General features: G+C 53.6%; 1 protein-coding gene across 1 annotated transcript in view; it reads left to right on the top strand.

The window, feature by feature from the left end:
• Positions 1-14,419: 14,419 nt before the first annotated feature.
• Positions 14,420-23,020, top strand: part of EPHA8 (EPH receptor A8) — a 45,133-nt gene continuing 36,532 nt past the window's right edge. Inside the window, exon 1 of the mRNA XM_027702967.1 lies at positions 14,420-14,599. Within this exon, the coding sequence (XP_027558768.1) occupies positions 14,515-14,599 (85 nt within the window). The 5' untranslated portion in view covers positions 14,420-14,514. The remainder of the gene's footprint in view (positions 14,600-23,020) is intronic.

Genomic DNA, 23,020 nt, shown 5'->3' with positions numbered 1-23,020 from the left:
ATTCTAATTCTAATTCTAATTCTAATTCTAATTCTAATTCTAATTCTGATTCCATCCTATTATATTCTATTCTGATTCTGATTCTGATTCTGATTCTCTGCTATTTTGGATGGGTTGCTGGGCTCTGCTCTGGTTGCAACCGCCAGCTGCATCAATACCAGCTTTCCTGCTCTGGCATGGGTGCTCAGGACCTTCCTCGTGCCAGCCACTGCTGATGTTGCTGATGGGAAGGGTCTGCCTCAGCCTCCCCTGTTTGCAAGTCCCAAAGCAGCTGCAGCTTTAATAAGCTGGGCTTACAAAAAAAGAGGAAGAGTGACTTTTTGCAAGGCAGACAGTGATAGGACAAGGGGGAATGGTTTTGAACTAAATGAGGAGAGATTTAGATTAGGTGTTAGGAAGAAATTCTTCCCTGTGAGGGTGGGGAGGCCCTGGCACAGGTTGCCCAGAGAAGCTGTGGCTGCCCCATCCCTGGAAGTGTCCAAGGCCGGGATAGTGGAAGGTGTCCCTGCCCATGGCAGGGGACGTGGTGGAATCTAATCTAACCCTTTCCTCTCTCAGTTTAAACCCGGGTTAACTTTTTCATTGCTGACTGGAGCAGCAAAGAGCACCCCCTACGCTGATCTGGAGACCTGCCATCTTCCAGGACACCGTCAGTGGGTGGGTGCTGAGCTGGACCTTCAGCATCTATGTGTGAGGAGGCAAAGGACAGGGAGAGGGCGGGCAGGTGCGGGTGGCATCGCACCACGGACAGGTCTGGGAGTAACCCCGGTGCCTGGGCACCCCCGTGCAGGCACCTCACCCCCTCGGCAGGACCAAATGGAACTTGTTTTTCACTGAGAGCGGGAGTGTCCAGGCGCGGCTGTCGGCCCCAGCCCCAGCCCGTGCTGCGGCTTGATGCGCTGCTGACAGCCCTGGGCGGCTGTTCCGCAGCCCTGGGGCCGGCAAGGGCAGGCTCGCAGCCCCGGCACGGCGCTGGCACTGACTCCGGGAGCTCTGCCCCCGCATCCACACCCGCGCCTGTCCGTCAGCCCTTCCCCGGGGGTTTCGCCGCCCCGGCCCGCGCCGGAGCCGCTGCTTTTGACAGGGCTGTCCAGGGAAGGTCTGACAGTCCGTTTCAGGGGAAGGGGCCATGGGGGGCCGCGGCATCTCACTGCAGTGCTTCAAACACTTGTCCAACCCCCCTCCGCAGCTCGCTGAGCCCATGGGGATGCTGTGAGCTGAGCTCAGCACCCACAGCACAGCTTGGCAGACCCCTCGGCGAGGACAGCCTGCAGCCCACCCGGTGTGCTGCTTTCCCCTCCCAGCATCACCTCTGCTCACCAGGGACCTCGGCTTTCTGGCCACGCTCAGCTCTGAGCTGTGAGGGTGCTGCTCTGATTTCCCAGGGGCTCGGAAAATCTGGGGGTTGTCTCCAAAGAGCCCCAGCAGCCCCTGTCCTTTCTCCCCTCCACCTGTCGGAGCAGGGAATGCCTTTGTGGGAAAGTCAACAGCTCTGTGCCGAAGTGGGACAGATTGAAGATAATCCCAGAGCTACAGGGACGTTAATTCTGACAATACACAGTTCTGACTCCAGCCTAAAGCTGATTGCTCTCTGTTGCTGTTCCCATGCACAGTAACCCTGCCCCGGGGTGATAACAGAGCAGATGCTGGCATCAGCTCTGCTGCAGAGAAGGACATGTGGTCAGTGGATCCATCAGGGCCACGCAGAGAGTCCCTGGCGCAGTCCTTAACTTCACCCATTGATTTCTGAGCCTTTTCCTTGGTGATGTGTATGTCCTATCCAAATGGTTTAGACAGGAGAAGTGTTCCTGCTTAGGTTTAGATTTAGCTTTGTATCCTCCAACATGTCCACTGAGGAGATTGTCCCCCGTGTGGGAGACCCTGGTGCCAGGCTGGAGCCCAGTCTTTAAGACATCTGCCACTCCTGGATGTAGGTTGTCCTCATCTCCTTTCTTCTGCTGCACGTGAAGTACTCACAGTGTCTTTGGGAACGTGTAGGAAGATTTTCCAACCCTATGGGGCAGGACAAGGGCATTCCATGTAATGTGTATGTGGAAGAACTTGAGAGGTGGTACTCTGCCTAGGACATCTGCTGCCTAGGCTTTAAGGCAAAGCAAGACTTGGGGTGTAAACCTGTAAGCAAAGGAGAGAACAGGATCCAGGTCTCCACCTGCTGTGCAAAGGCAGTCCTGTCCTCTCTGTCCCTTCCTTTTCTGAGCACTTTATTCAGTCATTTTATTTAATAACTTCTGAGGCAACAGCAGTTTCTTCTGGGTAGAAAAATATGGTTCTGGAAGTCTTCAACTTTGTTCATATTATGGATGGTCTGCTGTGCAAGACTCAGCTTCTCAGACAGGTGGGGAGATACAATTTTTACTTGGCTGGTTAGAGCCTGGTACACTTCAGTCTGACGTGCCTCAGCTCTGTAGGCAACATCTTTAATGGGATTTTGGCACCACAAAAACAGCCTGGTTGGAGCAACCCACCTTCCTAATCCAAGGCACCTGGTATAAGGCCAAGACAAGCTGGAGTCTTCTGGAGCTTGGGAAAAGCTGAGAAGCCAAAATTTCTACTCTCTCTAAGGTTGGGGCACACCTCAAGCAAGATCCCAACTCCAGAGTGATCTTCTGAGTTTGGTCTCCTCACCTGACCTCTCAGGGACCTCCTAGGGACAAAATCTGTCTCTCCAAGCCCTGCAGAAGGGTGATCTGCTGCACAAGGCTCTGTATTCAGGGCTCACAAGCACTGCCCAAGGGGTACCCAGCCATGCACCTGGGAGAAACATCTGCCAAAGGCTGGAGCCCAGTCTGGAGAGGTAAAAGTTGAATCCTCTTGGAAAGAGGGACATGTGGCATTTCTGCCCCATACTGGGGCAGAAATTTGCTGGTCACTTGGTGTGAATTTGCTGATCACTTGTGCTGCTGTAGACCAGGAGTGTTTCTCCTCTTGGTGTGCTCCTTCAGCTGCTGAGGTGCAGCCTGTTCCATGGGAGGATGCTGGAGTTCCTTCGGAACTGGACTTCTCTGGCATGGGGAGAGAGCTTCAAGCAGCTTTCTCACAGCCACTGAAGTGGTAGATGGCAGTAAAAAGGCAGGTGCCAAGGCCTTTTTTTTGACACTAGCTGGCTCTGAAGCATTTGATTTCTGTGGTAGCTTTCAGTTGACTGAGGCTGAGGAAGCTAATTACGACAGTTGTGGCACAGAAACCCGAGGCACGTGGGAACACCATGGGAAAAAATGGAACATAAGAAAGATATGGTTTAATCAGAGAGGGCTGAAAGAAAGAGAAATCTCAGAAGAGCTGGTGACTGATGTGTGGCTGGAGAACAGGCAACTTAGAGGGAGGCAGAGGCAGCGAGCGAGGTCTGGTGCCGGGCAGAGCAATTAGAATTTGTCAGGCAGCAGAAGTCACCCTGTCCAGAGTGACACCTTTGAAGGGTGAGCAGCACAGAGCTTTCATAGACACGGCTGAAAACACTTGACACCAGCAGAGTGACCCGTGGCAGAGATGAAGAGCAGATCTGAGAGCAGGGATGAAGCCAGCACAGCACCTGGATGCTGCACGGGCTGTGATAAGCACCAAGAGCAAAGGGCCCATGGCTGGGGGAGGCAGAGAATGCAGGAGCCTGCAAGCACCAGCAGATGCACGGGCAGGATAAAGAAGAAAGTGACCATTCTATTAGCTCAGATGAGTTCTTCAAAACAGGAAAGGAAAGGGCTGCTGCAGAAGGCAAATGGACTCTAAATCTCCAGGTCAAGGCGACTTGCTTTACTTTGAATACAAATATTTGAGAGCAAACCAGAAAATATCTCTACAAAAGGAGCCACCTCTGAAAGTGGTGAAGAGACTTGTCCCTGCTACGTGTGAACATTCCCTGAGTGTGCCACTGACCAGATAAGAACCTATTTCTGCTAACATCAGCACCTGAGTGCTGTAAGTGGAGGACCAAAAGAGTGAAACATGTTAGGGAATGTCCTCCTGCATAGACAGATGAGAGGAGCAAGGGGCATAGGGTCTGCTGCAAAGCTCTCAGGGGCTAGATTGGGATGAGAGAACCCCAGGGCATGACATGGTCAGAAGTGCAACTGACAGCAGAGCTGCCTCCAAAGGGAGCCTACTGCCTAAATTAGGGCACCTCGAGACCCCAGGCACTCTGCTCTGAAGGAGAATTACTGTCCTGTTGAGAAGTCTTTCCAAAGGGAGCTTGGAAAGAAGGTATGGACCTAGGGGTGGTGCCTTAGTGGGCTGAACTGCCCGAACAGGAGGCAGGGTCTTGCCTTGCAGCCAGAGCAAAGCCTTGGGTGGGCTCTTGCCAGTGCCTGGTGCCCCACGGGACCTCACACAGCACAGCAGGGCCCGTGCAGGGGTTGCTGGCAGTGGGTGAGGAGCTTTGCTGCACCATCCTCGGGATGGGGTACTGGAGAGGAGAACAGCCATAGGGAAGATGGAGTGATGAAATCAGCTCTGCTTGGGGCTCTGTTTACTTTGCCTTATGGAGAGACTGTTTCCAGAGACAGAATGGGAAAATCTGTGTATATTTAAAAATTAGAGACAGCTTGCTGTCAGTCAGAGCAAGAGGAAGATGACTGTGGAGTGTCTGTGCCTATTCCTGGGCACTTGTCTCAGGCCCTGCAATATCTGGGGTTTGATGACACACCCATCTGAAGACACTTGAGTTCGACTGAGCCCAAATTTCCCAAACCAGGGGAGAAATAAACTTCCCCCATGCTGCAGGTTAGGAAAATCCCACGATGTTTGAAAATGTGGCACAGGGAAAAGTGATGCCGGAATCTGGCAATGTGATCCCTTGCTCCAGACCTGGCTGCTGATCTCACTGTCTTCAGCTGAGCAGGCAGCACCACTACACAGTTTGGTCAAGCCCTTGAAGATTATCCAGGGAAAAAGCTGGTATCTAAACCTGGAGCTGTGATATGACCCAGACCTTAGTCCTCTCCATGTGAAATACACACCGTGTCCTCCCTGACCCTTTGCCACTTCCCCTGAAACACAGATTATATTTCAGACAATTTCCAAGTGAATCTGTTAATTATTTCCTGAGACAGTATTAATTGAACACACTCTCTTTACAAAATTTCAATTTGTTTGTTCATCTTCTGCTGACCCTTGAACTGACAAAGGGCTTGTCAGTGACCCCTCACATCCCACAGGGAGTTCAATCTCAGTGAAATAAGGTGGAGGGGTGGATGTTTGGAGAAATTAGGCTGCAATTCTGCAAGGTTACCCAAGGTAACTACGTTATTTATAGCTTTCTGTAATAGCCAGGCCTGGGTGTGTGGCTTCAGTTCTCCCTAAATATTCCAGCATCCAACATGCCACAGAAAGCAATGCTCCTGGGCAGGAGGCAGGCTCCACACTGCACACACAGAGACCTATGCTGGGTAATAAATAGGCCCAGCTGGTGGCACTGTCCCTGCTACAGATGAACTTTGTCATCAGACAGAGCAAATATTAAACTGGAAGCTGCAGCTGGGGATCCCGGGATCTGCACAGGAAAACCCTCTCTGGGTTCTGAAGTGGCTGCGGGTTGTTCCCATTTGTTTTACTGTTGTTCTCCCATCACTCGCCCCATTTTAAATGCAAATTTTGTTTGGTTATTTTTACAGCATCAAAATTAATTTTGGACAGAGTCTCATTGTCAGCTTTCAAAAGGATTACGCCTGGGTCTGCCCAGCTCTGTAATTAAGTCTCTTTGAGATTTCCACTTCCAGCAGAAACAATGTGCTGATAGTTTCAGCAGCATCAGAGCATCCTGCTGGCTGTGCAAGGGATGCCTGAGATGGGGCTGGAGGTGTTTTCAGCCCACCTTGTTTCTATGTCCTTTGCCCCAGCAGTTTAGGGCCAAGCTGAGATCTTTAGCTTGGAGTCAGAGGCTGGGGATGCCAGAGGGTGTTAACTCTTGCTGTACTTCTGAGGCAAGCTGCAAGACTCTGGAAGTGCTGTCCTGCTTTCCTTTCCATCTCATGACAGTGTCCAGAGACAGGTTTAACTATTTTGGACCAGAAACCACAAGAAGAAATAACCATGGATATGCCCTGTTTGATCCTGTGGAGGATCTGTGTCCCACAGCACAACTGACAGGGGGTTTGGGTGCCTTGGACAGCACTTGTTGCTGCTGGAGATGGTGCAGGCAGGGTGAAGTCGAGCTGGTACCCATCAGGGAGAAAAGCAACATCTGAGCAACCTGGTCTAGTGGAAGGTGTCCTTGCCCATGGCAGGGGGTTGGAACAAGATAAGCTTTAAGGTCCCTCCCAACCCAAACCATTCTGGGATTCTGTGAAAGCGGTGACCGGCTCTGCCAACGGAGGAGGCAGTGGTGGGTGGCAGGGGATGGGGATGGAGGTGCCACAGCCATCTGGCAGACACAAAGCTGTTCATCTGTCCATGAGGGATAAAGCCCCAGAGACAGGACAGAACAAACCGGGCACAAGAAAGGAAAGAGCGAGGACAGAGGAGAGTGAAGAAAAAAAAGTGTGGAATAAATTGGGAGGAAAGAAACACAAGCTGGGTCCAAGACACACACGAGGATTACCCCAGAGCAGGGTGGTGCCTATGTGTGAGGGGTAGTGAGCTGGGTTGCAGGCTCAGCTGTCCTGCAGGGACCCTGTGTTTTCCCAAATCTGAGCATTTCAAACCAACTGCTTAGCCCACAAAGACTTTCCCTTTGGCAATATCGGAGCTACTGGGCTCTGGAGACTGGGGTTAAACACATGCCGTGCTGTCTGGGCTTCTGACAGCCCCTGCTTTATTAGCTCCAGCTAATTTCTGTTTGTTTGTACCAGCCTTTCCCTAGAGAGCTCTGGGGCTGTCCCTGTGTCCCTTTCTTTTCCAAATGTGTGTACATTTGATGGGGGTCACCTGCCTTCCTCCACAGCTGCTGTCTCTCACAAATGCCATGGGCAGCATTGTGTTATTTTTGGGTGCTTTCAAGCCCCAGATCCTGGAGGCCTGTGGTTATAGCAGCAGACTCTTTGGCCTCTGTGACCATGCAGAACAGAGCCAAGGTTAGAAACTGGAAGGCGAAGGAGAGATATAAGAGCACTGAGGTATGTTTGTAGCTCTTGTGCCATCCTGGCACCTGATTTATGGGTTTTGTTTTGTGATGTGCCTTTGAACTGGTTGGACTTGAGTGTGTTGCACCTCTGCTTCTCCAGCCAGCAAAGCATCACTGCTTGCCCCTGCGTGGTCCCAGCCCTGCCGTGGGCTCATGCTGTGGCACTGAATGCTGTGATGGTTTCCTCCAACATTCCCCATAGCAATGTCCCCACTTGGGAAGCTGAGGGATGGTCCCTGAGGTCATTACAGCACTGGGTGCAGAGGTGGGTCAAAGGTACTCCCTTCAGGCAGGGCACAGGAGCATTTTTTCCCATGCTTGGAGATGCCTGGGCATGACCAGGACTTTCTGCCATATACATTTCACCAGCATAGCCCATCCCTCACCAACCCTCAGGTGACGCTTCCAGCTTGGGCCTGGGGTTGTTGTGGTGGTTTCACTTGGGCTAAACTTCTGACTGCTCATCCCCATCTCCTCTCAGGACCAGACTACCCTGCCAAGGCATGATCTTACATCTCCTTTTGGGACATAGTGGGACTGGGAGATGCTGGTACCAAAGTCATGGTCCCTGGGAGATTCTTGCTTTGCATCTCTGTACAGCCCTGGTCCCTGACAGCTCCACAGTCACTGTGTGCCCACCTTAGGTAGCAAAGACTTAGTTTCACTTCAGCAAGACAGAAAATAGGCAAGAAGGCAAGCGCAACCCCAGCGCTCTCGGATAAAAGGACATAAATGTCGTTAATATCCAGCAATCAGAATTTCTTAGAGAGAGAACAGTGCTGCATTCCCTTCCCTCCTGCTCATCCTCTGCTTGTTTAATGAAAATCAGAGACAGCCTTTAAAGAGCTGCTTAGCATTTCAATACGTTTAATATCCTCACTGATAAGGAAACGATGGATATTACCAAAAGGCCGCTCTTAAACTCTCCCCTTCTGCATCCCAGTGCTCCTGGCTTGTGTTTGTCTCAATTCCAATTCCAAACTGTCTCCTTCAATGAGGAAAAATTATGATAAGATTATTATTTCTTTTTAACATAAAGGATATTAATACACAGCATTTCTGATAATGACAAGGAGGACAGGCACGCCAGGCCTCCCCAGCCTTGACCTGAATGGATCGGGTGCTGATTGCTCAGCTGGCCAGTGGCTCCCACAGCCATCTGTAGTGAGTTTCTATGGCTGGGTTTTGGTGTGGGGGGGGACTACAGGGGTGGCTTCTGTTAGAAGCTCCCAGAAGCTTCCCCTGTCCCATGGAGCCAATGCCAGCCAGCTCCAGGACGGAATTCCTGCTGCTTGCCAAGGCCAGGCCAAACGGGAGCAATAATAACACCTCTGGGATAACATATTCAAGAACAGAAGATTGTTGCACAGAGAGAATTCCAGCCAGGGAAGAGGGGAGTGAGAACATGGGAACAACAATGCAGACACCAAGGGCAGGGCAGAAGGAGGGGCAGGAGGTGCTCCAGGTGCTGGAGCTGAGGCCCTGCAGCCCGTGGGGCAGAGCAGGGTGGGGCAGCTGTGCCCCTGCAGCCCCTGGGTGAGCATCGGGGTGCAGAGACCCCCCTGCAGCCCCTGGGTGAGCATCGGGGTGCAGAGACCCCCCCTGCAGCCCATGGGGGAGCATCGGGGTGCAGAGACCCCCCTGCAGCCCATGGGGGATCATCAGGGTGCAGAGACCCCCCCTGCAGCCCCTGGGGGAGCATCGGGGTGCAGAGACCCCCCTGCAGCCCCTGGGGGAGCATCGGGGTGCAGAGACCCCCCTGCAGCCCCTGGAGGCTCCCACGCTGGAGCAGGTGGATGCAGGAAGGAGGCTGTGACCCCATGGCAGGCCCAGGATGGAGCAGGGTCCTGGCAGGGACCTGCAGCCCATGGAGAGGGAAACCCAGGCTGGAGCAGGTTTTTCCCAGGTAGGACTCGTGGCCCCTGTGGGGGACCCACGCCCGTACAGCTCATTCCTGAAGGATTGACCCCATGGAGGAGTGACCCACGGGACAGCAGTTTGGGAAGAGCTGCTGCCCGAGGGATGGACTCACGTCAGAGAGGTCCATCCAGGACTGTTTTCCGTGGGAGGGACCCCACGGGAGCAGGGGAAGGACTCCAACTCCTCTCCCTGAGCAGCGGCAGAAACAACAACTGACCACAACCCCCATTCCCGTCCCCCTGCACAGCTGGGGGGGAGGAGGGAGAACATAGAAAGAGGGGTGGGGTAAAGGTGTTTTTAAGACTGTTTTATTTCTCACTCTTTGGCTCTTATCCTCTTAATAACAAATTTAAGCACTATCCCCACTTTGAGTCTGTTTTGCCCGTGAACGTAATCAGTCACTGACCTCTCCCAGCTCTTATCTCTACTCATGAATCATGAATCCTGGTTTTTTTTCTCTCTCCCCTGTCCAGTTGCAGAGGGAGAGTGAGAGAGAGGCTTTAGTGGGTACCTGGCATCTGGCCAGGGTCAACCATCCCTCATCAGGACTAACACCCTCTCCCTGGCATTAATGGAACCAACCTACCTGTGGTAACGAGGAAGGGGACAGCACCCTCCACCTGACCACACTGAAGGACTGGGGGAGATCTTCAGCTGTGTCACCTCATGAAAGACCCTGGCTTGATGGCTGCTCCCGTGGGTAGGAGGCCAGGCAGTGATGGGAATACTGGTGAGCCCCAGTAAGCTCTGGGCAGGCAGGGAAGGCATCGCTCCATCTGCTCCTCAGGGCAGGCACCTTGCCAAAAAAAGGGTCCTGACACTTTAGGAGAAGAACAACCCCAGGGCACCAGAGAGGGAAAAGAACCTGACAGGCTGCCCAGGGGGCAGGGAGGAGGGGAGACATGGTCCCTGTGATCCTCAGCCTTGCAGCCAAGCAATTTGTCCCAGCCCTGGCACAGCACAAGGAATTACAGTGATGTAGCACCCTGATTGCTCCAGGTGAATTGTTATATGGATGTAGATAACTTGTCAGCATGTTTATGTAGCAGATGCCAGTTTAAAGGGATGTCCACAGACATCTTTACGTGCTGCTCACTGGAGTTCCCTGGGAATTACTGCTGGCAGCTCAGGCTGGGGCACCAAAGTGCAAGTTTTGCTGGGGGATGAGAGAGACACGGAAGTGTAGGGATGTCCCACCTGCATGGGTCCAGCACCCTCCTCCTATCCTGGGATCTCTGGAGCTTTGCCATAGGGTGAAGGGCTCAGGGTTAGGGGTGGAAGGCAGTAGGAACCCGATTTGTTAGACCCCAGTTTTAAAGGTCCTTGGATTCAGGTGTGTTGCCTGGACAAGACATGGATGGAGCATTTTTCATGGCCATTTGGGTGGGAAAGTCCCCCAGGAGTTCTGTCCCCTTACCTGCAGGAGGATCACGGACCTCTGTGCAGTGTTACCTCTGCTCAGGGTCATACTCAGCTCATCCTCATCCTCATCCTCATCCTCATCCTCCTCCTCATCCTCCCTGAGTGGGACAGGGATGCACACTGGGCTTGGGAGAGGGCACCCATGTCCCATCATCTCTCCTCTTCCTGGGAAAGGAATGTACAGCAGGAGACAGATGGATGAAGAGGTGTCAGGGGTTACAGAGACCTGCAGCATGGCTCTGCTCCCTGCCCTGAGCATCACCTTCTCCTCAGGGGAGCGGGGAGTCCTGGCTCTGCTACTGTCCTGGCACAGAATGGGGTGGGTGGGGAGAAGGTGCCACTCCCTTGATGTCTGCCAGCTGTGCTGCCTCCACCAGTCTTGACCCCAAGGCATGTGGCTCTGCAAATGCTACAGGAGAGCAGAAGTGCCTGGATGTGGTGGGGAAGCGCCGGGACACCAGGGGCTGGGCTGCCCTCCACAGCCCAGGCAGAGATTTGCTTTGACAGGGCTGCAATGGGCAACCCCAGAGTGCAAAGGGCAACACCCACTCAGGTCTGTGCTGCCGAGTTGGCAAGATGGCTGTGGCCTCCCTGCTAAATGCACGGTGACACGGGTGGGGCTCAAAGGGGGTACAGCCAGGCTTGGCTCCCTTCCTTTGCTGATCCTCCCTGTCTGAGCTGTGCTCTCCTCTCTCCGCAGCATCTATAAATATCCTTCCCATCTCCGTGACAGCCCGGTGTGGGACCACAGCTGAGGGACGTGGCAAGAGACTCACCAAGGAGCAGAGGGAGCAGCATTCAGCGAGGTGGGAGAGGCACACAGCAGGCCCTGACCAGCTCAGGCCAGGGAGAACTGACTGGAAGCCTGGGGAAGGATGCAGGTGGGCAGAGAGGCCAGGGATCCTGGCATGATGCCCTCCATACTGCTCTTTCCCAGTCTGTTCGGGGTTCCTGGGATGCCTTGTGGTCGCACATGGATCCTAGTATGGAAGGGGTCTGCATCCCCAGCCAGGAGCACCCCAGGTTCTTTCTCAAGTGTTTGAATCTGTACCAGCTCCAAGGCCCCTGACAGTGCCCAGCCTCCACGCACAGACACTGATTATGCACACGAGGCACATCCTGACCACAAACCCAAGTGTCCAGGGAAAGCAGGATGTCTGCCCCCTACCCCCACACCCCTTCAGTGTGTGCACTGCATCACAGTACACAGTTCACACTGTCCCAGCACCCCTCTGCACCCTGTTACACATCATCCTCTCTTCCCAGAGATGACAGTGTGCCTGAGAAGCCTTCCATTCCCTGGGATGGATTTGGGGCAAGCTATTCCAGAGTCACTTTGTCCTGGCTCCTGCAAAGCCGCTTTACACTCTGTGACAGTGCTCAACCAGTGCAGCTCCTCTGGGATGCTGGGTCACAGCAAAGCCAAAAGCTGGGGGGGAGATTCATTATCTAGTAGCTCTTGTCACCTTTGCAAGACTGGAGGATCCACGTTCCTGTGACACAGGAGGCTGGGATGGCATCAAGGGACTGGAGAACCTGTGTGGGCAGCTGGGATGTGTTGAAGGTCTGCAGGGTGAATCCCTTGCTTTGGAGCATGGCACTGGGAGCACTGCAAGGCCAAAACTGGCTGCTGCCTCCCCAGAGCTTTGTCTCCAGAGCTTGGGACTGAGATCACCGAGTCATAGAACAGTTTGTGTTGAAATGGACCTTAAAGACCATCTCATTCCAAACACCACTTAACAGACCAGGATGCTCCAAGCCCTGTCCAACCTGGCCTTGAACAGTTCCAGGGATGGGGCAACCACAGCTTATCTGAGTAATCTGTGCCAGGGCCTCACCACCCTCACAGGGAAGAATTTCTTCCCAATATCCCATCTAACCCTGTCCTCTGGCAGTGGGAAGCCATTTCCCCTTGTCCTGTCACTCCAGGCCCTTGTTTAAAATCCTTCTCCAGCTCTCTTGGAGCCACTTTAGGGACTGCAAGGGACTCTAAGGTTTCCCCAGAGCCTTCTCTTCTTTAGGCTGAACACCTCCAGCTCTCCCAGCCTGTGTCTGTAGCAGAGGGGCTTCAGCCCTTGGAGCATCTTTGTGGCCCCATCTGGACTTGCTCCAACAGGTCCACATCCTTCTGATGTTGGGGCTCCAGAGCTGGAGGCAGGTGGAATCTCACAAGAGCCAAGTGGAACATGGTGGCAGTGGGAATGCTGTTCCTCTGGCGTGCCTGGCTCTGCTTGGGCACTGGGAACAGAGGGCTGAAGAATCCAGCACTGAGCTGTGACAAGCCCTTTCAGCAGAAGGAGACGTCCAGGTCAGAGCAGCAATGTGATAGCTGGTAGAAAATCTGCTCTCCCCACCAGCTGCAGGGGTGCAGCTACTGGAGCATCCTCTGGGGACGATTTGGGAGACCATCAGCCCTAACCCCTTTGGTCCAAGGTCCACTGCAAAGGCCACCGTGTAGCTGCACCCCTGGCCCCACAGCACAGCTCAGCCCCTGCCAGCTGCCTTAGGAATGTCTGGCGTCCTCCCACACCACAGCTGTGTCCCTGCCCGAGCCGCTCTGCAAAGCCCATCCCATGATACCGCTGATGACAGGATCTCTCCAGCACTGTCTCGGGACGGACAGCTTCCCAGGCAGCCAGGGTAAAAAACCTGGAGGGACCTGAGGCCCTGTGCCGTTCCCAGGTCCTGGTGATGAGTGGTGCAGACATGACCCTGCAGGCACAGTCCTCATCCGTTCTGAATGAGGAATTGTTGCCACCACGTGCTGTGAGTTGGGCAGGGAGCCCCTCTCACTCCGGCACGTAGGAAGCTGCTGGTGGTGCCATGGGGTGCCCTGGCATGGGGTGCAGCATCTCCAGGGAACACGCTGGCACACAGGGTAGAATGGAGGGTGTGCAACACCCCTCCCACCCTGACCCCACTGAGCAAGCCTGAGGTGAGTTTTATCCAAGGGATGGCCCGACAGAGAGACAACAGAGAGAGATGCCCATCCTGCCCCATGTGCCTCGTCCTGGGGTGAGTTCCTGGGCCAGGGGAGAGCTGCAATCACACATCAGTCCCTGGCCATGAGCACATAGAGGAAGAAGCAAATAGCCCCCTGCACATGGCATAGGTGGGAGTCAGCATCTGTGGTTACCACAGGCAGGTATTAGTGATTGTTCAGCATTTAGATGGGGAAGCAGTCGTGGCCGCTGTAGGGGGTCTGTTGACAGATGTCGAGTGTTTAATGCTGAGCAAGGTACTCACCTGGCTTGGCAATTCTGGCGGCTTCAAGCAGGAGGGATGCAGAGGCTGTGGGAAGGATGCTCTGTGCTCCCCAGGAAGCCCAGACCCCCTGTCACAGGGCATCCTTGCCCAGTGCCCGGCCTTTTATCCGCCTGGCACAACTACTTTGTCCTCCCAAACTGCTTTGGAAAGACCCTCTCTCAGGTGGCCAACGTGGTTGTAGACAGGGTGTGTTGTCAGTCCTGGCCCTGCTGTCCCCTGCTCCCACTGCCCCAAGTCAAGGGCAAGCAGACAGCGTCTATCCCAGAACTACGTGGCATGGAAAGCATCAGGGTGGGGGGTGTCCTGCCTGTCTTCCCCAGACACGCAAGGGGAGCACTTACAGGGGATTTTCCTCTCCGTGCACACCGGGACGGACGGGTAACCCCGTCCCCTTCACACCTGACCCCGACCGAGCGCAGAGCTCCCTCCTGCAGGGGCTGCAAGTTTGTGTCTCGCCGCAGCCGGCCGAGAGCAGCGAAGAGGGATGGGCGGCACGGGGGAGCAGCGGGGACCGCTGGAGCATTGCGAGGGCGGGAGGATGAGTGAAAGTGGGGAGCGGGAGCCCGAGTCGGATGCCGGGTCTGGGTACAGCGTGCGCGTGTGGCGCGGGAAGGGGGGCTCGCTGCAGAGCCCACCCAGCCCATTGGCTTGCGAGCGGTGACGGGCAGGCTGCTCCCTCCCTGCTCGCTCGCCTGTGTGGCTGCGAGCAATGTGCGCAAAGTGCCTTTGCATTAGCCGGTGAGTGCCGTAGCTCTGGACAGAGGTAGCTCGCTCGCAGAGGTGCTGGGACGACAGAGGTGGCCCTGTCCCGCGCCTGGTGGCCCCGCCGGACCATGGCATGGGCACAGGGGGGTCTGACATCCTCGCTCTCCATCGTCATCACGTTGGCTGCCTGCCTCTCTGCCACCACCAGCGAAGGTAGGAACCGGGGTGGCCCTGGAGCGACGGGGCAGTGTTGGGGGGACCCACGGGATCGCTGCGGCTGTTTGGATTGTGTCCGCACGGGCTCAGCTCTGCCGGGTTTGGCTTCTCCGTGCTCCCAGGGGAACGCAGCTCCGGGTTCCTGCCTGGCTGAGTTTGCTGATCCCGGAGCTTTTGCACCAGAGGCAAAACTTTGGAGCTGGGCAGGAAGACCTGATTCTGCAGCAATGCCGGCAGCTCTGCCTCCCTCCCCTGCCGGGGCTCTGCTGCAGCACGCAGGGGTGGCTGCAGAAGGGACAGGGACACCGGCACCAGCTCAGCCATGGCGATCCCCACCACCAGAGCTGGCAGCAGGGCCGGGCATGTTGGCCGAGCAGCACGGGCTGGGATGGAGTGAGCGGGTGGGCATGGGAAGGTGTGTAGAGGATGCAGGGAGCTGGAAAGGGCACTCAGGTGGGAAACTTCTCGTGAGAGAAAGGGCTGGAAACTTCTGAAGTAGAAAGCAGGGATGCAGCCAGGGATCCTCTCCCGACATCTTGGTGTCAGCCACATCAGGCCTGCTCCCTCCACCCGGCTGCTCTGCCCTGCTGCTGGCTGCCCTCATCCCTGGCCTTTGTCCACGTCCCTACTCTGGTGTCTCAGTTCTCTCTGAGAACTCAGCTTCGGCAGTGCTGCTCCTGCTCTTGCCACCCACCCGTTCTCCTGCCTCCCTCTGCGCTGGCAGCAGCGGCAACGGCTGCTTCCTGGGTCTGCTGATCTTCATCACCAGAGATCTGCCGTTCCCGCTCCCGAGCGTGTCCTTGGCACTGGCAGCAGCATCCTTCCTCCCTTCTGCTGTGCCTGAGAGCCACGGCACAGCCCTCTGCAGCGAGCCCTGGGGCTGATGTCCCTACCCCATGCTGGCAGTGGCATCTCTCCCTTACCCTGCCCCTGCATCCCTGCCATCCTTCTGGCATGCTGAGGCCCATGGGCTGGCGCTGCTGTGCCTCATGCGCTTTGTGGTACCCCGCTGGGCCAGCTCCTTGTGCTCGCTGCCGTCTTCCAACACACACCAGCACCTTCCTCCCTTTCGTTCCCCATTTCCAGCTATTTGCTGGTCCTAATCCTGTTTTCTGCCCACTGCCCACTTCCTGGCCCTCCTCCTGCTCCTCTCCTCATCAGCTTTCCTGCCCGTGCCGGGAGATTGCATTGGGTCTCACTCCTGGGCATGGGCTATGAGGGTGCAGGATGGGGTCCCAGCACCCTGACAACTCCAGCCCTTGCTTGGCTTCTGCTCTGTGGTGCAGTGTGCTGCCCCGTGCCCCAAGCCCTGGGCAGAGAGTGGTGCAGGACGCTGCCCATGCTGCCCTGGGCGCTGCAGCCCCACAAAGCCAAACAGCCCTGCCTGGACTTGGCGGACCTCGGGCATGGACAAGCCAGGCTGGGGCCTCTTTGCTGTCCTCTGCAGAGGAGATCGCTGGCTGCTGGGGTGGGTTTTATGGTGTCTGCATGGACAGCCAGGCCTGGGTGCTGGGTGGCACCAGGAAAAATTGTGGGACGCTCCAGCAAGCTGTTGGTTCTCCGTCCTCCGCCCCTGAAGATGCTCCTGGCTCTGTGGATGCTGTGGATCCCGTGCCATGGGACGGGGCAGCTCGGTGCCAGCTGGGCCCTGCGACACGGGTGGTGGAGCTGGGGATGTGTCTGCAGGCTCCTGCCAGCTCCCAGTGTCCCGGGGTGCTGGGATGGGCTGGGAGCAGCGCCCGTTCTGGGGCAGCTGTGGTGCCTGTCATTGAGCACCCTGGCACGGAGATGGGGCTGGAAATGTGGGGGAGATGCTGCAAAGCGCAGCCCAACCCTGGGGTCTCCCACACTCCGGTTGTGCCAGGCTTGACCACCCCATTCCTACCGCACATGGTGCGTGCGGGCACGGAGCGAGGGCGTCGCCGTGGCACAAGGGTGCCCCGTTGCCCGTCACCCCTGCCTGCTCCCACAGCCTCTCCATGCCCTGCATCCCTGGCTGTGCTCCCCGGCAAACCCAACGCTGGTTTGAGAACCGCAGGGTAGAAAATTACAGCCGCAAAGCAGACTTGAGGCCGGGCGTGCCGCGCTTCGCAGGCGCGTGTTGGGAGGCAATTTGTGTATAAAAACATGTATTAACCAAAAAAACCACCCTCAATCCTGGGTTTTTTCCTCTTCCAAGAGCTCCCAGCGCCTTTCTCTTTCCTGAAAGATTTTTTCCAAGAAGTTTTAAGCTTATATTTTTTTATTCCTTTCAGTCTTGCATGCGGTGGGTGCCCAAGAAATAGGAGGAAAAGGGAATCACCATTCCATGGGAATCCCCCATTTCGGCACGGCAGCCATTGCAAAATGCATCGAAAGCCAAAACTCAGATTTTTTTTTTTATAGATTAGTGAAAATTTGCAGGATGCGAAAGATTGTTATTTGGAGCACTGTAAGAAAGATTTGTCTGAAATTGTCAAATTGCTTTAGAGCAGGGAAGTATGAAAGTTATTTTTAATAATATGAAGGTAGTGTGAGAGACTAAAATATTTACACTATTGCACACTGAGTTGCACAGGTGAAAATAATAAAGTGGATATTTTATATGATACCACAAATTGAAGTTAAATAATAAAATATGAAATATCTTTGTTGTATTGAAAGAAAATCAGACGAGCAGAAATGACCGCATTTGGAACCTGGGCAGGGGGTAACAAAATCATATTTTCTGCCGAAAAATGGCACTTAAATGCTGCTGCTGGGGTCTGCTCCCTCTGAGGTGATGCCCGTGAGGCAGGCAACCTTCCTCCCCATCACAGTGCAGACCCCATGGCCTGTGGGTGAGCTTGAGTGGGACTGCCATGCAGGAAAGGGGGATCTGGGACCTCTCCCCCAGCATTTTGGGGCACGTAGGTCTGGACGAGGCGGACAGCAGGTGATAGGGATGGGGTGATGTACAGGGGAGGATGCAGAGCCGATGACAAGGGGATGCTTGTCTTCTCCTCGCACCACGGGTTTGGGGATGGAGGTGTTTTGTTCATCCACTCAACAGGGATGGGGTGTAGGAGAGCACCAGGATCCTTAGGAAAACCCAGCCGCTCGCTGCGCTCCCGAAACGGGGGCCAGAGGAAGGGTCCGTGGCGGCCTCCCCCACTAATCTCTCATTGTAATCTCATTAATTGCCTCTCTGCTCAAACAGAAAAACTCATCTGCACATTTATTCAGTGTTACTTTCCTACCCCTCTGCAGCAATGCCGAAGTCGGGGCTGCGGGAGAGGCAAAGCGCTGAAAGGGAGAGGAAATCGCCTTTTCTGTGTTCAAAAGGCTGTGGGGATGTGTGTTCCTCTGTAAGAATAGGAAACAAGAGAGTTTAGGCATAGTGATGGGAGATGGAGAAGGATTAGTTTAAAACAGGGAGTTGATTCGGGCTATGCTTGTAAAAAAAAAAACAATTCGGGGGTGTTTAATTTTTTTTATTTCTCCCAAAATGCTGATATAAAGCCAATATTCGCATGATTTTAGGTAGCCTCACAGGGATATGTTTCTGGTGTCATCTTCATTTCCATCCTTCCTGTATTAACAGCTTATAAAACTTCTGAAAATCTAGCCCCCAAATTTGCAGAAAAAATGACACGACGGCGCACAAAACACACCTGCTCTGTGGGGTTTTTCATTCTCCTTGAATTCTTGTTTCCTGAAATCACGAGGAGTTTGTTTCCAGCGACAATAAATGGGCACCCATTCTGGTGACGGTGAAAATGGATCTGATGAAGCCCAATTTAAGCGCAACCGAAAACCCAGTGAATTGCTACACGGAAGAAAGAATTCCCTATTTTTTTTTTGCTCGCTGAGAAACGATTAGAAAAAATAGTTTACCCAAAAGAAAAGCAACAACTCGGCAGCAAACCCCAGCCCCAAAAGATGCTCAGGGAGGGAGGGAGAGAGGAGGGAAGGAGAGAGGCTCATCCCGCGCGTCCTGCCGGGGTTGGTGAGTGGGTCCTGGCAGGCAGGACCTGGGGAAGTGTTGGTTTCACTGAGACATCCCGACACCTCTGCTCTTTGTTCCCTTTGGGTCCTGTGTTCTGCCCGTGTCCTGTGTTCCCCCTGTCCCCGCTGGCCTCACTGGCAGCCTTTGGTGCTGCCTTTATCTCCGGGGAACATCCATTCATATGATAACTCTATTCATGCCCTGACAGTTTTTGATAGTTCATTCTCCCAACCCAGCCTGTTTGCCTGGCCAACACTCAAAATGATTCCTCTGTCACAGGGAAGCGATTAACCCCTTCGGCCCTGCTGGTTCAAAAGTGAGTGGTGGGATCAGCCGGGCGTATTTCCTTCAAAACTAAACAAAGCCCCCCGTGTCTTGCCCGCGCTGATGTGCGGCACTCGGGGTCATAAATAACAACATAACATGTAACTCCTTAATTGATCAGATCCAGGCACACCAATAAAGCCTAATGAAGTGTGTTTGGCCCAGGGATTGAGTCCAGAAAAGCATTCACCTTTTATCTGAAGACATCCGCAAAAGCAGACCCAGCCCTGCCTTTAATAATCCCTTCCAAGGAAGGGCTCCTCAGTCCCAGCCTTTAAAGATTGGCCCCCTCTTTCCCTAATACAAATTTGCCTGGCTTCACCTTCCAGCCATTTGTTCTTGTTAGGCATTTCCTGCAGGATTAAAGAGCCCGTATTTTTCAGCTGTGAGTGTGCTGAGCGCACCCGGGCACCTCTCAGCCCTCACAGGCATGAGCAGATTGGGCTCTGCAGGTTCCCTTCTGGGATATTTTTTTACCTCCAGCCTCGGTATCATAGTTGTGCCTGTGGTGTTTTCTGCTCTGTCTCCAGTTTCTCATATTTAAAATGCTTATTTAACCACATCAGTGAGTGGCAACAAGCGCTGGCTGCATCTGGATCGACCAGCTCTGTCCCAGCTCCATCCCCGCTCCATCCCAGCATCAACAATGCCACAAGTCCCTGGATCCTTCCTTGGATGAAGTACCTTCTGTGTTATGTACCTCCCATGCAATTTTTAAGGACTTTTGTGATATTTAATTACCAGTGGTATGAGATATTCAGCCTGTCCCCTCAAACGCGGTTAGTATTGGTATTTTTGTCTGTGAAAATGTTCCATTTTAGAAAGCTATTTTTAAGACAGCAAAGGCAAAAGCCTTTAAAAGAAATTATCTGGCTTTAAAAATGTCACTGGGGTACAAACAGCTCAGCACAGTTTAGGGTGGCCAACTGGTGTGAGAGCAAAGACATCCTCAGAGAAATTAGGGAAAAAGCATCCGACAGCCTGAAAAACTGCCATGCAAAGCCCCTCCAGATAATCCAGATAAGCGAGCACATTTGTAAAACCCGTGTTTCCCTAGTGAGGATTCCGGAGAGGATAACACTGGAGTCTTTGCCAGGACTGCTGGGACACAGGGGTTCATGGGAAGGTTAGGGTGTCATTTTCGGGGTACTGCAGGGTTTGTCCTGCTCCTGGACTCCAGGATCTGAGACAGGCACAGATCTCCAGTGTCTGAGTCACTGTGGATGGTATGGGAAGGGACAGTTTTGCGTAAGAAATCTGCAAAATGCCAAACAGGCAGGAGATAACAGAGTGGACACACGACTTGCGGGTGGGGAGTGAGATGCTCTAGGATAAGGACCTGGGATGGTGTTACCTGGCATGAGCTTCAATGCCTAAAAAATGCAGCAGAGGTCAGAAACCTCAGTGACCAAAGCCGAAAAAGCGTTTGTGTCAGTTTTATTATGCCCAACAGATGTGAGAAAAGAGAAGAGGGAGTCAGGTTTTGGTCATCTCTCATATCACACCACACACACAACTGGTGTGAGGATTCTTGGACAAACCCCTCTGGACATGACTCCCATTTCTTCGAGTCTGTACCACACAGACTGCAAGTAGAGGACATGTATTTTGTGTTAGAAAACTTCCGTATGGTTTTGAAAGGCTGTCATGATACTGCATTTACTGGTGGCACGAGGTGTTTATTCTGTCCCTGTGCCTGGGTTTGGATGCAGGTTCAAGCTTCTGGGCTTGGGGATAGTGGTCAGGGATGCCAGGAGCCACCCTTTGGTGGCATGGGGGTTCAGTGGATCAGCTCTTGCAGGTCTTCAGCCAGATGAGATGCCAAGGGGTGGCTGTGCAAGGCACGGGCTCCTCTCTGCTGATGGATAGGGCCATATCGTCCCGCCGTCCCTCAGGCTGGGGACACTGTCATGGAAAGGACTCGTGTGACTCCCAGATGGCCAAATCCAGACCTGGAGACACCAGTTGTGCCAAGCCCTCGAGGATCCAGGGCCACAGGGACTCCAGTGCCTGTCCCTTTCCCAGCCTCGCCGTTGTTCTGCTCTTTCCTCTGCTCACATCAGATTGATGGAATTTCTTGCCTCCCTGACCTTTCTCACCCCCTATCCCCAGAGCCTTCTCGCCTCCTCCTCTGGCTTCTGCCCTGAATTACAAGTCCAGTCACCCCTTGAGTCCAAAATAGTTCCTTCCCCGCTGGCACAAGCTCCTGGACCAGCGACATGGAAGAATGTGCTCACCCCTCACTCTGAGCCCCGTGTCTGGCTCCACGCACCCCGTCCTCAAGCCCTGGGACAGCCCAGGGGGGTTGACATTTCCAGTCAGCTATTTATGTCTATCTCTGACCACACACTGCTTGCATTGAAACCTGTGAGTGCCACAGTGCAGGGATACACACCAGTAACAGGGACACACACACCAGTACTGGGGACACACACCAGTACTGGGGATACACACCAGTAACAGGGACATACACACCAGAAACAGGGATGCACATCAGTACTGGGGATATGCACCAGTACTGTAACACCCTGCCCAGCAGTGAGTAGTGTGTGTGGGCTTTCATTTGGGTCTCCTAAGCCAGTGTGCCCAGCTCTCCCTGTCTATCCCACTGCAGACAAGCATCAGGAGCCTCAAAGTGAGCAGCAAACACGACCATTTTACGTCTCTATTTTCTCACCCGTAGTTTTGAGAGGGAACATCTTTTTGCTGTTTGGCTTTTGATGTGCTTTTCTGTTTTTTTTTTCTTCTGGGAAATAAAAAACCCCTGCCCTATAATTTCAAGGTTTCTAGCTTTAGAAATACTTTATTCAGGGTGTTTTGTTTTGTTTCATTTTTTTACATTATTTCACAACACCTCAGCCCTACCACAGGTTATGCTCTTGCGCTGCACATTATCTCACATGATATCATGCAGGGGCTGGAAGGATCAGGTTGATAATTTTATTTTTAAAACCTGAACTGCAGCTTTTTATTAGCACTGATTGAACAAACAAGCTTTCTTCCTACATCAAAGTATCTCCTGCTCTGGGTATAGTGAAAAGGGGTGACCCTCTGGGCAGTCCTTATGGGCATTACCACTCCTGATGCATTACAAAACGATATAAAATTAAATACAGAAAGTTCACAGCAACAATCTGGAGGTCTGAGAAGAAATCCTGAGATGGGAATTAGGGCATGGCCAAAAAGCAGCACTGCTTTCGTTTGAAAATGTTTCTTTTTAGCTTGGTTTTGGTTTTTTTGGGGGGGTGGAGTTGTTTCATTTGTTTGCTTGTTTTTGTTTTGTGGTTTGTTTTTTTTTCTGGTTGGTTGTTTTTTTTGGTTTGGTTTGGTTCGGTTTTTGGAGGGAAGGGTTGTTGTTTGCTTTTTTTTCCCCCAGCCTGATTCTGGCATTTCCAGTAGTGTGGAAATCCTGGTTTTGGTGACATTTTTTTAGATCTACCCACATCACTTCTCTAAACTCCTTCTCTGGGCAGCCGAGGCCGGTGGGTGCCGAGGTGAGCACCATCCCTGCTGTGTCCTTAGTATGTGCAGCCTTGTGGATGAGCAGCTGCTGGACAAATCCCACCTGGATCCGGTCTTTGGTCTGGCAGAGCAGCACCCCACTGCTGCAGTGCTGACCCAGGTTTGTGGGGAACATCCCCTGTGCACAGCTCCCAAATGGGGAGAGATAACCTACCCCCCAGGCTTGCTACTCCTCCCTCTGAGCCTCCCATGTTGGGGAATAAATGGTTATTTTTCGTTCCTTAAAGATAAATATTGTCCCAGGGATCAGGAAGCTGAAAGTGAAGCTTCCCGTCCTTTCCCCCTGCCATGTTCCAAGGCCAGTAAGACCCAGCTTTGTGCCTCAGCTCTGCCTCACGAGTTGCTATTCAGCAGGCTCTTGGATTAAATGGTGGGACACAAACAGCTGACCCAGCCCGGCCCCATCTGCCCCTTCAAAGTCCTGCCCGATCTTACAGGAAATGAATGCCACTGGCTCCTGTTCCCCTTCTCTCAGGGAGCCTTCCCTGCCCCTTTCCCATACCCTGACTTTCTTCCTGCTGTGGATAACCCTCCCTGTGTTGTTCCCCCATGGAGTGGGGCTGGTGTGGGGTGTGCAGACCCGCCTGGGGCCGCAGAGCTGAGCC

This window comes from Neopelma chrysocephalum, unplaced genomic scaffold (assembly GCF_003984885.1).
Source record: "Neopelma chrysocephalum unplaced genomic scaffold, ASM398488v2 Primary Assembly neopelma1_200, whole genome shotgun sequence".
Taxonomy (NCBI): Eukaryota; Metazoa; Chordata; class Aves; order Passeriformes; family Pipridae; genus Neopelma; species Neopelma chrysocephalum.
Note: the sequence above shows the minus strand (reverse complement) of the source record. Positions and strands in the feature narration are given on the sequence as shown.